Source organism: Schistocerca piceifrons, chromosome 1 (assembly GCF_021461385.2).
Source record: "Schistocerca piceifrons isolate TAMUIC-IGC-003096 chromosome 1, iqSchPice1.1, whole genome shotgun sequence".
NCBI lineage: Eukaryota > Metazoa > Arthropoda > Insecta > Orthoptera > Acrididae > Schistocerca > Schistocerca piceifrons.
In genome coordinates, this window is record NC_060138.1 from 1086536938 (window position 1) to 1086552293 (window position 15356).

The window sequence follows — 15356 nt, forward strand, 5'->3', positions numbered from 1 at the left end:
TTATTCAGGTGCAACAGCTACCAGTTCTTTGCGTTTCTATCTTTAAGGAGGGAATTTACTGCCACTTTAATTTACTTCGTTGTTATAATGTTCGCTCTGTCCCTTGCGGTTCCTAAATAATCCTGGATATTTGAACTTACGTCCAATAATTTTCCTTAAGTATCTCGAGATGATCATGTGCCCGAAACTCGCCCATATATCCTGCTACTTGACGCGTTCATATACGCTAGGAAACGAGTTTTCCATTAGAAATTTGACAGCTCTGAGCGATTATGGTTCCAGCATTTGAATAAGGTGTCGGTGGCCTTGCGAGCGCCTCTGGTCCACTTTCTCTGGACAACGCGGCTTTTCGTTGTTTTTCATTAGCGGCTATTAAAGCCGACCCCCAGGTATTTTAATCGCCAGTAGGGGCACAGACGAAACGGAATGCGGGCGCGTCGTGGATTAGGCATCAGATAGTACGCAACGATGCAGTCCATCATCCGGACGTCACCGTTACGAGGTCGATGATTCGTCTGTCTACAGTTCTTTCTTTCACTGTGTACGGTTGAGGTCACACGAGAGAACTTCAAATACTGATAATGACAGGGTTTGACACTTTAGTAGCTCACGAGATGCAGGAGTAAGTATTTCGCACAGATCTACATGTTCACCTGCATATAAACTGCGCAAACAACTGTACAGTGCATACCGCAGAGTATTTCATACAAATATTAGCAGTTTTCTTTTCTGACCCGTCCTTGGACTGAATGAGGGAAAAAGTACTATTTATAAGTCTCAGTATGAACTCTAATCTTTCTCTCGTATTATGATCTCTACGCAAGAGAAGAATGGTAGAACAATCTTTCCTCTACTATACTCTTAATAAAGAGAACAGGGTTCCGTGAAAACCACGTCGTCTTTCGTTTGAGGATATCCACTTAGAATGGAAAAGAAACCGAAGAGTACACAAGAGAGAGACTAAAGCAATGAAATGTAGCTGAAATGAGAATAGCGAGGAACTCAACATCAAAATTGGTGATCAGAAAATGGAGGAATTTAAAAAATTCTGATACCTTGGAATCAAAATTACTCATAATGAAATTTACGCTCTACAGAAAATTGTGCGCTGATTTGAAACTTCCTGGAAGATTAAAACTGTGAGTCGGATCGAGACTCGAACTCGGGACCTTTGGCGTTCGTGCGCAAGTGGTGCTACCAAAGCACGACCCATTTGGAAGGTGGGAGGTGAACTACTGGCGAAAGTACAGCTATGAGGACGGATCGTGAGTCGTGCTTGGGTACCTCAGTCGGTAGAGCACTTGCGCACTGCCGGCGCTATGGCCGAGCGGTTCTTGGCGCTTCAGTCCGGAACCGCACTGCTGCTAGGGTCGCAGGTTCGAATCCTGCCTCGGGCAAGGATGTCTGTGATGTCGTTAGGTTTAGTAGTTCTAAGTGTAGGGGACGAACGTAAACGTCGTGTGACTAGCGCCTCCCGTCTGGTAGACGATTTGACGCCACTTCGGCGCCTTGCGCGTCGATGGAGATGAAATGATATTAATTAGGACAACATAATACCCAGTCCCTGAGCGGAGAAAATCTCCGATCCAGCCGGGAATCGAACCCGGGCCCTTAAGATTTACATCTTGTCGCGCTGAACACTCAGCTACCGGGGACGGACAGGGGACTAATGACCTCAGATGTTAAGTCCCATAGTGCTCAGAGCCAGTTGAACCATTTTAGAGGCATTTGAACTTGCGCACGAGCGCCAAACGTCCCATGTTCGAGTCAGTTTTAATCTGCCAGGAAGTTTCAAAATGACCCATGACGGACGAAGCAGGGAGAATATGAATAGCAGACCAGCATAGGCAAAGAGCTCGTTCCTGGCCAAGATAATGTCAACTAGTGTCAAACATAGCATTTAATTTCAGGAAAAAAATTCTAAGAATTTACATTTGGAGCACAACATAGCATGGCAGTGAATCATGGACTGTAACAAAACCAGAAGTGAAGAGAATCGAAGCGTTTGAGGCGCCCTGCTACAGAAGAATTTTGAAAATAAGATGTAGTGATAACATAAGGAAGGCGGAGATTCGCCTCAGAATCGGTGACCAAAGGAACATACGGAAAACACTTAAGGGGGGGGGGGGGGAGATCAAGAGGCTGACACAGGAGAAGAATTCGTGGTAGGCCTCATCAATCCAGTGAGAAGACTGCTGACTCAAAGAAATGTACTGCGAGCATTTTTTGTGCGCTGTATCGATCTGTTACGATCCTAGCTGCGCGTCTCTGGATCCATTCGATGTCTGTAGTCATGAGTACTTGATACGAACTCAAAATACTGGGACAACGCTGTAGAACTGGTCACTCTGAGGCTTGGTATGTGATTTATTGTACATATCAGTGGCACTCCTCGAAAGCTCTTCCAAGAAATAGGTTTCCATTCTGCCAAGAAAATATTTTGGGCACCTTGAAATTGATAACCAAACTTACATCGTCTGCTCCAGTTGCTGATGAAGTAAGTTGGTTGCCTATCTCAAGGTACATTAAATATTTTCCAGGGCCACTTTTATTTTGCCCACCCTGGTTCCACCTCTTAGCAGTACCTCAAAATACCTGTAAGATTGCGTTAAGCTGCAGACGTTCGTCCTTAACCTTTTAATCGGACCCTTATTGATTAGCTGTATGCGTTTATTGCGTTTATTTGAATTTAAAGATACATGACATTTATTGTAGCAAGTGGGAGTTTTGTTAAAGTCTTCCTCAATTTTCTGATTGTTGTTAAATGCCAGTGTTTCTGTTGTGGATTGGCAGGAGCCAACCCACGGGGTTTGGAGGAAGCCGAAAGGCACGCGTTTAAGCTCACGCAGACTGGCGTGAGGTCTGGAACAGGACAAGGTATTTAGACTTCAGAAAAAAGGTGGTTCTTGGTGGAATACTTAACTTTAATCCATTAATGTTGAACGTAGCTCTTGTCATTACATTATTTACAATATCAATAGCAATTGATAATGGCGCCTTGCTAGGTCGTAGCAAATGACGTAGCTGAAGGCTATGCTAACTATCGTCTCGGCAAATGAGAGTGTAATTTGTCAGTGAACCATCGCCAGCAAAGTCGGTTGTACAACTGGGGCGAGTGCTAGGAAGTCTATCTAGACCATCGTGTGGCGGCGCTCGGTCTGCAATTACTGATAGTGGCGACACGCGGGTCCGACGTGTACTACCGGACCGCGGCCGATTTAAAGGCTACCACCTAGCAAGTGTGGTGTCTGGCGGTGACACCACAGTTTCCCTGTAGACATTAGCGTCATCAGCGAATACACTGAAAGCGATACTGACCCATCTGAAATATTGCTTATGTACACCTATAACATTGGAATTCCTGTTACGCTTCCTTGGAGCGCACCCAGTGTTATTTTCGTTTATTTTGAACATTATCTATCCAGTACAGAGCACTAGATTTTATTAGCGTAATGTCATTGATATTGTAAAACATCGGCGTTTCTTGCTTGGCAGTGGACGAAGTGATAGTCTAGAATTTCTCTTATAAACCTATAATGACTCACCTTAATTGTAATATTTCAGTGCGTTCTCGGAGAAACAGGACTCAGAAATGCCGGATTAGTTAGCTGTGATGTAACGCCGTCAGCCATATTGAACAGTGGTATCTAATCTTAGGAGTGGACTGCTGAAAGCAGCCATGTTTACTAATCAGCTGTTCCAGCTCGAGAGTGGACCCTCAGACTCCAGGGCTTTTGATATTCACAAAGCACTACCCTGGAAACCCATCGATTATCTGCTGCCGTGGTTTCTCACCGTTTACTCTTTTGTGTCAGAGTCAGAGTAGCTTACACCCGGTCTTTCTCTTTCTCTACAGTATTTGTCCTCAACATCTCCCTGTGGTTCCATGAAAGTTATTTGCTCATGTCCTGTCTCACGTCCCATCATGCCCCGTCCTTTTTTCTAATCAGTATTTTCAACAAATGTATTTTTATTTATTTTGTAGGCTTTCGACCATAGAGTCCTTACACCCAATTATGTAACATTTCGTATAACCAGCACTACACGACAATAATGAGGCAAAACATTCACCATGGAAACATGACAAATGGTTCAAACGGCTGTGAGCACTATGGGACTTACCTTCTGAGGTCATCAGTCCCCTAGAACTTAAAACTACTTAAATCTAACTAACCTAAATACATCACACACATCCATGCCCGAGGCAGGATTCGAACCTGCGACCGTTGCTGTCGCGCGGTTCCAGACTGTAGCGCCTAGAACCGCTCGGCCACTCCGGCCGGCGGAGACATGACAAGGTAAAGCTGAGTATACATGTATATCATGGATTCAAGTTTTCTGCTACAAAAACAAGGTCGTAAGTAAACAGTAAATAACGGTAGGCTTATAAGAGTCCTTATGTATAAGTATTGGACAACATACATCGTTATTATAAAAAGAACAAGGCATTTAGTTACAATTTACAGCATTACAATTACAACATTACAAAAAATTATTTATAGCGATGTGTGTAACACACATCAGTATGTAAGAACAATGATTATGAGGGATAGAAGATTGGGGTTTAAAGTTCCATTGACATCGAGGTCATTAATGACGGAGCACAAGTTCGGAATGTTTCAACGATGGGTAAGAACACCATCTACGCCCATTAAAATTGACCGTCCCGAAATTTGCCTGGAGCGATGTAGGAAAATCACGGAAAACCTAAATCTTAACGTCGGACGTGATTTGAACCATAGTCCACCGGAATGCGATTCGTGTGCCAACCACTGCGGCGCCGCGCTCTGTAGAATATTTATGACTTTTTGTATGTCAGCCTCATTTTGTATGAACAACTGGTAACAGGTCCAGTTTAGCACGTTTATGTCTGTGCTAGCCATTGATGTCACACATGGATAACTGACAGAGGAGTGTGTTGCTTGAGTAACGAAGTTGGGTGTAGTTGCGCGGCATTAGCCGAGCGGTCTAGGCGCTGCAGTCATGGGCTGTGCGGCTGGTCCCGGTGGAGGTTCGAGTCCTCCCTCGGGCATGGATGGGTGCGTGTGTTTGTCCTTAGGATAATTTAAGTAGTGTGTAAGCTAAGGGACTGATGACCTTAGCAGTTAAGTCCCATAAGATTTCACAAACATTTGAACATTTTTTTGAAGTTGTATGTAAAAGCTGTCTCATATGGCGCGGATCTCTTCTGAGATACGGCTCTAATTTGCATATCATCGTGAATCGTTAGGTTTCTAATGAACCACGTAGCATCTAATATCATCCGAAATGTCTGAAGCTTGTTGAGATGCGTAGACAATGTATATTCCCATATGGGCCACACATACTGCATTATCAGTTGTGTTACCGACTTATAAAATAAGAGACTGTTTTTTCCTATTTAGGGAAGACCTTTTGCTTGATAAAAGATATAAGGTAGCTATACACTGTTGCTTTGTTACCTACATCGGTTATATGTTCTTTTAAAGATAAGATATTTATCCAAGTAAACTGAAAAGATATTTGGCCGAATCAGTCCAAGGAATGCCTTCACTAAATAACTGCAGCGGGGTACTTCAATGCTGCCTTTTTCTTGAGTAAAATGTAGCTTTACTTTTGCCAACATTTATTTTGACCCGCTATTCCGTACAGCATGTTTCAAGCAGTAGTAGAGCCCGTTGGAGTTTTTCATGAATGTTGGTTACGTTGTTATCGGTGCAATATGAAGCTGTATCATCTACTGCATACAAGCCCGATATGTCACTCAAATATATATATAACAGCGTTGGTCCCAAAACGGATATTTGTTATCGTATTCCTTTCCTTTCATTCTTCCAGAATGAGATTTTCACTCTGCAGAGGAGTGTGCGATGATATGAAACTTCCTGGCAGTTTAAAACTGTGTGCCGGACCGAAACTCGAACTCGGGACCTTTGCCTTTCGCGGGCAAGTGCTCTGCCAACTGAGCTACCCAAGCACGACTCACGCCCCGTCCCCACAACTTTACTGGTACTGGCAGAAGTAAAGCCGTTCGAGTTTCGGTCCGGCACACAGTTTTAAACTGCCAGGAAAATTCTTTTCATTTCTTACTTTAATAGCCCTTTTAATTTTCACCTTTCTGTATCAGTACATATCATAGGCATCGAATCTTTTCTTTTCCGTTTATCCCACTCTCCACGATTCACCTTCACACAAAGCTGTGCTCCAAACTTACATTCTCGGAAATTTGTTTCTCGTATTGAGGCCTATGTTTGACACTAGTAGATTATTATTTTGGCGAGGAGTGCTGTTTTCACTACTGTAGTTTCCATAATTGACGCGTCGCAAGTTATCAGTTCCGAGGAAGCAGAATTACTGCACTGCGTCTTTCACACGGTTATTTATTCCTGAGCTCTAGCGCGAAGTAAGAATACCTTGCTCTGCTCTTTGGCTCATCAAGGAAGGACGGACGCTGGAGGCGTCACGGATGACGAAATGTTCCCCGTCCAGGGAGGAGGATATCTCGGAAGCAGGAGTCCCTTCAGTTTGACAATGCACTTACGGTGCGTTCGGGACGAGCATCACTCTCACCGCATTACGCCTGCGGAGAAAGTGGAAATATGCTAATACGGCGAGTGCGTCCGCGCGTGACGGCTGTGAGATGTTTACTCTAAAAGTCGGCTCTCCGGGTGTGACGCGGATTAACGAGCGCCGCGACGCCCACACGGCTCGTATCCGGAGGAGCGTCGCCCGCATTGTGTGGGGTGGCGTTACAAATAGTCTCCATTAAGGCGGCTAGGCTGGCGGCTGGCGTCTGGGTCTGGCCACGCCCGCGATCTGTCTCCTGCGCAGGCGCAGTCTCGGCAGGCTGCGGCAGCTCTCGCGAGACGCCTGGACGCAGTGGCCGCTGGAGCGCTTCTCCAGGAGCCCCGCAGGCGGCTGGCCGTGGCCCACCTGAGTGGTCTCCATGCGGCATGGGTGTACTAAAGAGAGAGAGAGAGAGAGAGAGAGAGAGAGAGATAGATAGATATCGCTTAGTTGCCGAAGACGACCAGTGCTTTCTCGTCTAATGACACAGTCGGGTGAGCGCTGACCGCGTCCACGCGCTCGTTCACTAGGGCAGAGGCTGCGAATTTGCAGTGTGCGCATGCGCGATAAGTATCCTTGTGGTTCCTTAATCTTCGTGTCAGTGCAGTTCACACTATCACCTGTACCGAGTCCCGTTATTCCTTTTGCGCAATTTGATCACGAGAGCCTACAGTACAGCTGGATTTTGTTAATTATGAACGAAGTTGACGACTATAATCAGTACAAATGGTTCAAATAGCTCTAAGCACTATGGGACTTGACATCTGAGGTCATCAGTCCCCTATACTTAGAACTACTTAAGGGGGGTACGACGTCAAACGGGCCGACTTGGAGCAGGAGAGGCACCACAGGACATTTTACAAATAAATTTATAAAACTTTGTCAGCATGACCAGGAAGGATTCAGGATTCACACTCATAGCAGTGGAATTGCAAAAACATAACAAAATAATTTTTTTAGATATGAAATTTCATCATTTTTTCACTTACTGTTGGCTGCATTTGTTGCTATAGGTACATTTTTCTTCACAAGTAAGAGAGATTCCTTGATGAATTTTGCACAGCATTCAAACCATACTTCCAAATCTATTAAAAACTGTGCTGAAAATTGAGAAAATTAACTACAAAATTTGATTTTTTTCTAAACGTAATGTTTAAAACGTAACAGCTCATTCATTTCTTCATAAATTAAATAGATTATACAATTTCAGACACCTGTAAGTATGGTTTGTATGTTGTGTAAAATTCATCGAACAGTCTCTCGTACTTATGAAGAAAAGTGTACCTGTAGCAACAAATGCAGCCAATAGTAGGTGAAAAAAATGATGAAATTTCACACGTAAAAAAAATTGTTTTGTTATGTTTTTGAACTTCCGCTGCTACGAGTGTGAATCCTGAATCTTTCCTGGTCATGCTGACAATTTTTTATGAATTTACTTGTAAAAGTATAGACAGTGGAAATTAAAATGTTCCGTGGTGCCTCTCCTGTTCCAAGTCAGTCCGTTTGACGATCTACCCCGCTTAAAACTAACTAACCTGAGAAAATAACACACATCCATGCCCGGAGCAGGATTAGAACCTGTGACCGTAGCGGCAGCGCGGTTCTGGACTGAAGTGCCTAGAATCGCTCGGCCACAGCGATCGGCTTATAATCAGTTGTCACGTTCCTTACCGTAGATCTGATTCATCTGTTCTGTCCAAAATGTCTCCCATGGTCCGTGCGACTTAAGCTACAGACTGAATGTGAGTATTATTTCATCAGCTATTTATTCACACAGATTTACAGCTCTACAGCGGCCTCCAATAACATTCAGTACTCGATTATCTCATTAACTTTCGTTCTAAATAGTCAAGGTCAGTCTCACGTACACGACAACACTTTCCCTATTTCAAACTCGGAAAGTCAACAGCTACAATGAAATTCTAACGCTTGCCAGGTCATTTAGTGCCGCTACGTTGGGACGAAGCTGTATGGAGCCCAAGGTTCCTCAGCCGCATGGGAGAGGCTCTGAGCACTATGGGACTTAACATCTATGGTCATCAGTCCCCTAGAACTTAGAACTACTTAAACCTAACTAACCTAAGGACAGCACACAACACCCAGCTATCACGAGGCAGAGAAAATACCCCCGCCGCGAATCGAACCCGGGAACCCGGGCGTGGGGACGAAGCTGTATGGAGCCCAAGGTTCCTCAGCCGCATGGGAGAGGCTCTGAGCACTATGGGACTTAACATCTATGGTCATCAGTCCCCTAGAACTTAGAACTACTTAAACCTAACTAACCTAAGGACAGCACACAACACCCAGCTATCACGAGGCAGAGAAAATACCCCCGCCGCGAATCGAACCCGGGAACCCGGGCGTGGGAAGCGAGAACGCTACCGCACGACCACGAGATGCGGGCGCATGGGAGAGCCGACAACTCACCTGTTGGCCCGCACGCAACGAAAGCTTGCCCTCGCGGTGGCGAATGAGGTTTAGATTAGATTAGATTTACTTCCATTCCAATTGATCCGTAGTGAGGAGGTCCTCCAGGATGTAGAACATATCAGAAAAACAATAATACATGACAAATATTTACAACTGAAACAAATAAGCTAATGTACCTTGCACAGGTCCCAAGTGGAATGACCGTTTTCTGTTTTTAATGAACACTGCGTGAATGTATCATTTTACAAACACTCATTTACTAAGATCGCATTAATGCACTGAATTTAAAATAAAATCAAATATCTTTTTTAATTATAAGGTAATAAACATATATATATATCAGTTGGTTCTACTGAGAAATTCATCAATGGAATAGAAGGAGTTGGCCACCAATTAATCCTTTAGTCTTCTCTGAAACTGAATTTCATTGGTTGTTAACCTTTTTATGGCTGCTGGCAAACTATTGAAAATGTGTGTTCCTGAGAAATGCACACCTTTTTGTACAAGAGTAAGTGACTTTAAATCCCTCTGAAGATTATTCTTACTTCTAGTATTGATTCCATGAATTGAGCTGTTGGTTTGAAAAAGTGATATATTTTTAATGTCAAATTTCATTAAGGGCCGGCCGGTGTTGGCGAGCGGTTCTAGGCGCTTCAGTCTGGAACCGCGTGACCGCTACGGTCGCAGGTTCGAATCCTGCCTCGGGCATGGACATGTGTGATGCCCTTAGGTTAGTTAGTTTTAAGTAGTCCTGAGTTCTAGGTGACTGATGACCTCAGATGTTAAGTCCCATAGTGCTCAGAGCCATTTGAACCATTTTCATTAAGGAATAAATATATTGGAAAGCAGTAGCGAGCATCCCTAGCTCCCCAATCAGGCTTCTGCAGGATGTTCTTGAGTTCACACCACATATAACTCTTATTGCACGTTTCTGTGCCCGAAAAACTTTAGCTTGGTTTGATGAATTACCCAAAAAAATAATTCCATGTGACATTATGGAATGAAATTAAGCACAGTATGCCAGCTTTTTCAATTTTATAACATCTATGTCTGACACAATTCGCACTGCAAACAGAGATTTGTTAGTGCGAATTGTGTCAGACATAGAGGATATAAAAATGGGGATAAAAAGCTGAGACAACTGCCGGCCACGCGTTTCCGCGCCCCTGTAGAGCGAGTGATGGCGAACGAACATTGATCGATTCTGCGAAGAACCTCCTCATTTCTTATATTATCAGTTCACCTAATTTTCAGCTACCTACTATAGCACCACATATCAAACGCTTCGATCTTCTTTTTTTTTCTATTATCCCAGTCTGTGATTGACTACTGTACAATGCTGTGATACAAAGGAACATTTTTAAAAAATTATGGCTCAAATGAAGGTCGATGTTTGGGAGCTGTACATTTCTTTTGTCCAGGAATGCCCTCTTTGCTCTTTCTAGGCTGCTTCGTGTTCTCCTCACTTCGCTCGCCATTTGTTATTTTGCTACCAAGGTAACAGAATTACTTCACTCCCTCTAACTCCTGGTCCACAGATTTGATATTACGTTTATCGCTCATCTCATGTCTCACCAGCTTCGTTTTTCTTCTGTTTACTCTCAGTCCATGATGTGTGCACACTAAGATTGTTCATTTCTTTCAACATGTCCTACACTTCTTGCTTGCGTTTCCTGAGCGTAGGTGTGTCATCGGTGAAACATATCACTGATATGCTTTCACCCTAAGTTCTTTTATTTATGCCACTGTGTCTTCAATACTACATACATCTCTGGTCTATATCCCTTCTACTGTGAGCACATCGTTTTTAATCCTCCATTCTTTTTGCCCCTTTTGGTTCTTGTACAGATAGTATTTTACCCATCATTCCTGATAGCTTACACCTATACTCCTGTGAATTTCGAAAACTTTGCCGCGCGGGGTAGCCGTGCCGTCTAGGGCGACCTGTCACGGTTCGCCCGACTCCTCCCGTCGGAGGTTCGAGTCCTCTCTCGGGCATGGATGTATGTGTTGTCCTTAGCGTAAGTCAGTTTAAGTTAGATTAAGTAGTGTGGAAGCTTAGGGTCCCATAAGATCTTACCACAAATTTCCAATTTTGTTTCGAAAATTTTAATCATTTTACATTATAAAACGGTTTTTATAGTTGGAGAGTTGTTATGAACCTGCCTTCATATTTCTGAAATCTTGCTTCCCTTTCTTGCGCAACGTATTTCTTAAAAACACGTATAATTGCCACTGTAAGCAACAATCTTTGTAAATTGAAAAATGGTTCAAATGGCTCTGAGCACTATGAGACTTAACTTCTGAGGTCATCAGTCCCCTAGAACTTAGAACTACTTAAACCTAACTAACCTAAGGACATCACAGACATCCATGCCCGAGGCAGGTTTCGCACCTGCGACCGTGCGGTCGCGCGGTTCCAGACTGTAGCGCCTAGAACTGCTCGGCCACACCGGCCGACAATCTTTGTGAATGGTCACAAAGATTGGGACAGATTGAGACGGTGCGATGGTAAGAAGTTGGACTCGTAGTCAAGAAGGTGACTGTCAGATCTCCAGTTGCCCATACAAATACTACTTCATTGCGTTTCAAATGGGTATGCGGCATCTCAGTGGTGTTCTACTGTGTTTTTAAAAATTTATGTTTATTGGGGTTTTTGTAGCTTTAATTTAGTCATGTACCATTGTTTTTAAAAATTTGGTTGCATTCTATATGTGCTTATTAGCCATTTCCATGTGTTGCACTTCCATTTGTTGAATTACCCACCTCGGAGCGCTCATGCTGCTGCCTTGTTGGTGCAAATGTCGCACGTTTTCGTTAACAATTATTTTCTTTATGTATGAAATTAAATTACATGGCAATTTTTAATGTGTTGTAATACACCGATTATGGCTGGTGTCGTAGGCATTACTTTGATTACCGTTCCCTAATGCTGAATTGCTTTCCTTGGACATTGTCGAATTGCCACACTGATGGCAGTTCGGATTAATAAGCATCGAGATACTGTGTATCGCGTAGGAATGTTCTCCGCTGTTAGTACATTCTTATAAAGTACTCCTTTTGACATACTGTCTTATGTTTTATATTTCACGCCACATACCTGATGATGAGGTTCTCCCTAAATGCCTAACGTGACGATAAATCAAGTTATATTGGCTATCAAGACAATTTTTTTACCATTTAGTGCATATACGGTCGCATATTTCAGCATAGGATATTTTGTTGAAGTGATAAAATACACGTTCTCATGACTTCCAAAAGTCGCTTAAAGCGAATTCCAGAATGATTTCGTTGAAGTGGCATTGTCTTTTCCTTTCCCGCCCCTCAATATTCGTCATCAGCAGAACGCAAAATCCTAAACTTCTTTATATTACGCCTTTATAAACTTTTTTATGTGTGGTGTGATTTGGTCGCACCCTTTGATAGATGTTGGGATTGTTCCATTATATGAAGATAGAGATAAACGCTTCGGTTATGCGATTGGCGAGTAGCTGAAAGTTTTATGCGCTGAACTTCCGAATCGCTTGTTACGGGACAATAGCAGTTATGCTTGAAGGGGAATGTGGACAGTAAACGGTTCACACAAAAAAGAACACCTTTTTTCAATGTGATTTTAGAGAAGAAAGCTGAAAATTGAATGAGTACATCGAATAACTAATGAGGAGACTAGAATTAAGATCATTTAGAATGTTAGGCCACGTCATATTTCGTCAAACAGTGTACCTTTCGACTCCTCTGCTGGGATCTTCTTCAGGGTCTTGTGGTGTCCACTGTAGACACCACAAGATCCTGAAGATGATCACAGTCGAGGGATCAAATCGTCCATTGTTTGAAGAAATATGACAGAGCCTAACAACCCAGAAGATTTTAACTTTAGCGAAATCGGCCCCGAAACCCTGCAGACTAACATAACGTGAAGATACATATCGAGTATAGCAAAAAAGAAATTTACGGCACAACTTCACTAAAAGAAGGGATCAGCTGTTAACGAGACTTCCTGATCCGAGGAATCGTCATTTTTTTTAATGGATGGAAGTGTGTGGGGGTAAAAATAGCAGTGGTTGACAGAAGTGGCTCCAAGGCAGGCAATGATATTGAAAATATTTCCCGGATACTCAATAATATTGATCGTGTAGGTGTGAGATTGAGAGGTTCCACAAGAATGTTAAGAACATAAAAAGTTTTGAAGCATGTTGCACTTCTTGGAACTATAGTGCTGTCTGTGGGCAGTACTGACAATATCCTGGCCAATCTCTCGCATGCTACACGGACCAAGGAGGTTAGGTTAAATTATGTTCGATGTTGTTGTGTGGAAAATGAGTTCAAAACAAGACGAAAGAGTTGCATTAATGGAGTGCATGTAAATGTGAAGTTAATGCCGGCACTGTGGGATGCTAGGGCAGATGACTACAAAAACAGAGGTGTTAAGAATGATGAATCTTACGATTTGTTGTTCAGATAATGTAGGGATCCAGAATGAGATTTTCACTCTGCAGCGGACGCTGCGCTGATACGAAACTTCTTGCAGATTAAAATCTGTGTGCCGGACGTAGACTCCATCTTGGGACCTTTGCCTTTCGCGGGCAAGTGCTCTACCGACTGAGCCACCCAAGCACGACTCACGCCCCGTCCTCACAGCTGTACTTCTGCCAGTACCACGTCTCCTTTCTTGCAAACATTACAGAAGCTCTCCTGCGAACCTTGCAGAACTAGCACTCCTGAAAGAAAGGATATCGCGGAGACATGGCTTAGCCACAGCCTGGGGGATGTTTCCAGAATGAAATTTTCAATCTGCAGCGGAATGTGCGCTGATATAAAACTTCCTGGCAGAGAACACTTGCCCGTGAAAGGCAAAGGTCCCGAGTTCGAGTCTCGGTCCGGCACACACTTTTAATCTGCCAGGAAGTTTCAATATAGGGATAAACCAGAAAGGAAGAGGTTTTTAAAAAATTTAATGAACCCAGAGTTATTAATAAAAGGATATATACAAATATTTATCTTCTTGTATACATTACTACCCGAATATAGTCCTTTAGTGCACGTATTACTGCATGGCACGTTTCCGTAAGCATGTATCAGATACCGTAAGGTAAAACTGCACTTGCAAATTTGGAGTCTTCGAAAAAATTGCCTGTAGCAAGGTATCGTAGCATAATAGATAAGCGCGGGCTTAGTGGGACCGCGTATCTCATTCCATTATTTTATTTTTGATGATGGGGTATGGCATCCACCGAAACTCATCCGGGGTGGGAAAGGAGGAGGGGAGCAAGTGTCTACATATGGAGAGAGGAGAACCATTTCCAGTAATGTATCAAATGTTGCACCATCAACACACAATAAGTTATGACAGTCTTTTTCCTTTCCCTCAGTCTAAATCTCTCAACAAGTTTACTTGAGTAATCTTCTTGAACCGATTTGGCGTCAACCTTATTTTTCTGCTTACAACAGAGTAGAGCCGTTATCACAGCAGCTGCGTCTCTTTCGTGCTACATTCCGAACAACAGCACTGCCGTACAATATTGTTGACAGTATAATGGACAATATCTCTGGGTATTCTAGGGAGAACGTCAAAATCATTGTGCACAACGTTATTGAGCAATACTGTTGACCCTCTAAGGGCCGCTTAACACTCGAATACAATAAGCAGGTTGAAACTGACGTAGGCTATAATATTTGCTTGGATTTGAAGAGACTTGAGCTGGGTGGACCACGACAAGTGGACGTTGTGTGAGTCGGCGTGTCTTTCTGTTTCAGGCGACGGGCTGCCTGTACGACCACATCCGGTGGGGCGAGGCGTTCGTGGTCGTGTACAGCGTGTGCGACCGCGCCAGCTTCAACGACGCGCACGAACTGCTGGACAAGCTGGCCAAGCTGAAGCTGCCCTCCTACTTCACGACGCTGCTGCTCGGCAACAAGCGAGACCTCGACCACTCGCGGTAAGAACGACCACCACCACCACTGTCACCACCAGCAGCTGCCTCCGCTGCCCACTCGGGACGTCAAGTCCTAATCCGCCTTCCTTCTGCTACGTAAACAGTACTCTCTGCGTCGCCTCACAGCCACAAGGCAACAAGGCGACTACACGGCAATTGGACTTTTTTACTTTCTTGGGGGGGATTCCGTGCCTCAGTGTGTAAAAACGGAACCCATATAGGCTCACTTTGTTGCCCGTCTGTCCGTGTGTGTCTGTCTTTTTGTCCGACTTTTAAGAACCATAATCCTCAGGAATCGGTAGACGTATCACTTTAAAATTTATGTCACATAGTAACGTCCATGGTCTCTTGACAGTGTACAAATTTTAAGCCTCTCAGTCAGTTTAGTCAAAAGATACGACAATTCGTGTCATATATCTTGATACCTGAAAACTGACTCATGAGAAC

General features: G+C 43.6%; 1 protein-coding gene across 2 annotated transcripts in view; it reads left to right on the forward strand.

The window, feature by feature from the left end:
• The window catches only part of LOC124798103 (ras-related and estrogen-regulated growth inhibitor-like), a 589819-nt gene that overhangs the window by 540341 nt on the left and 34122 nt on the right, over positions 1 to 15356 (forward strand). For both annotated transcript variants that reach the window (XM_047261357.1, XM_047261366.1), the window contains one exon: positions 14731 to 14912. In XM_047261357.1, the coding sequence (XP_047117313.1) occupies positions 14731 to 14912 (182 nt within the window). The remainder of the gene's footprint in view (positions 1 to 14730; positions 14913 to 15356) is intronic.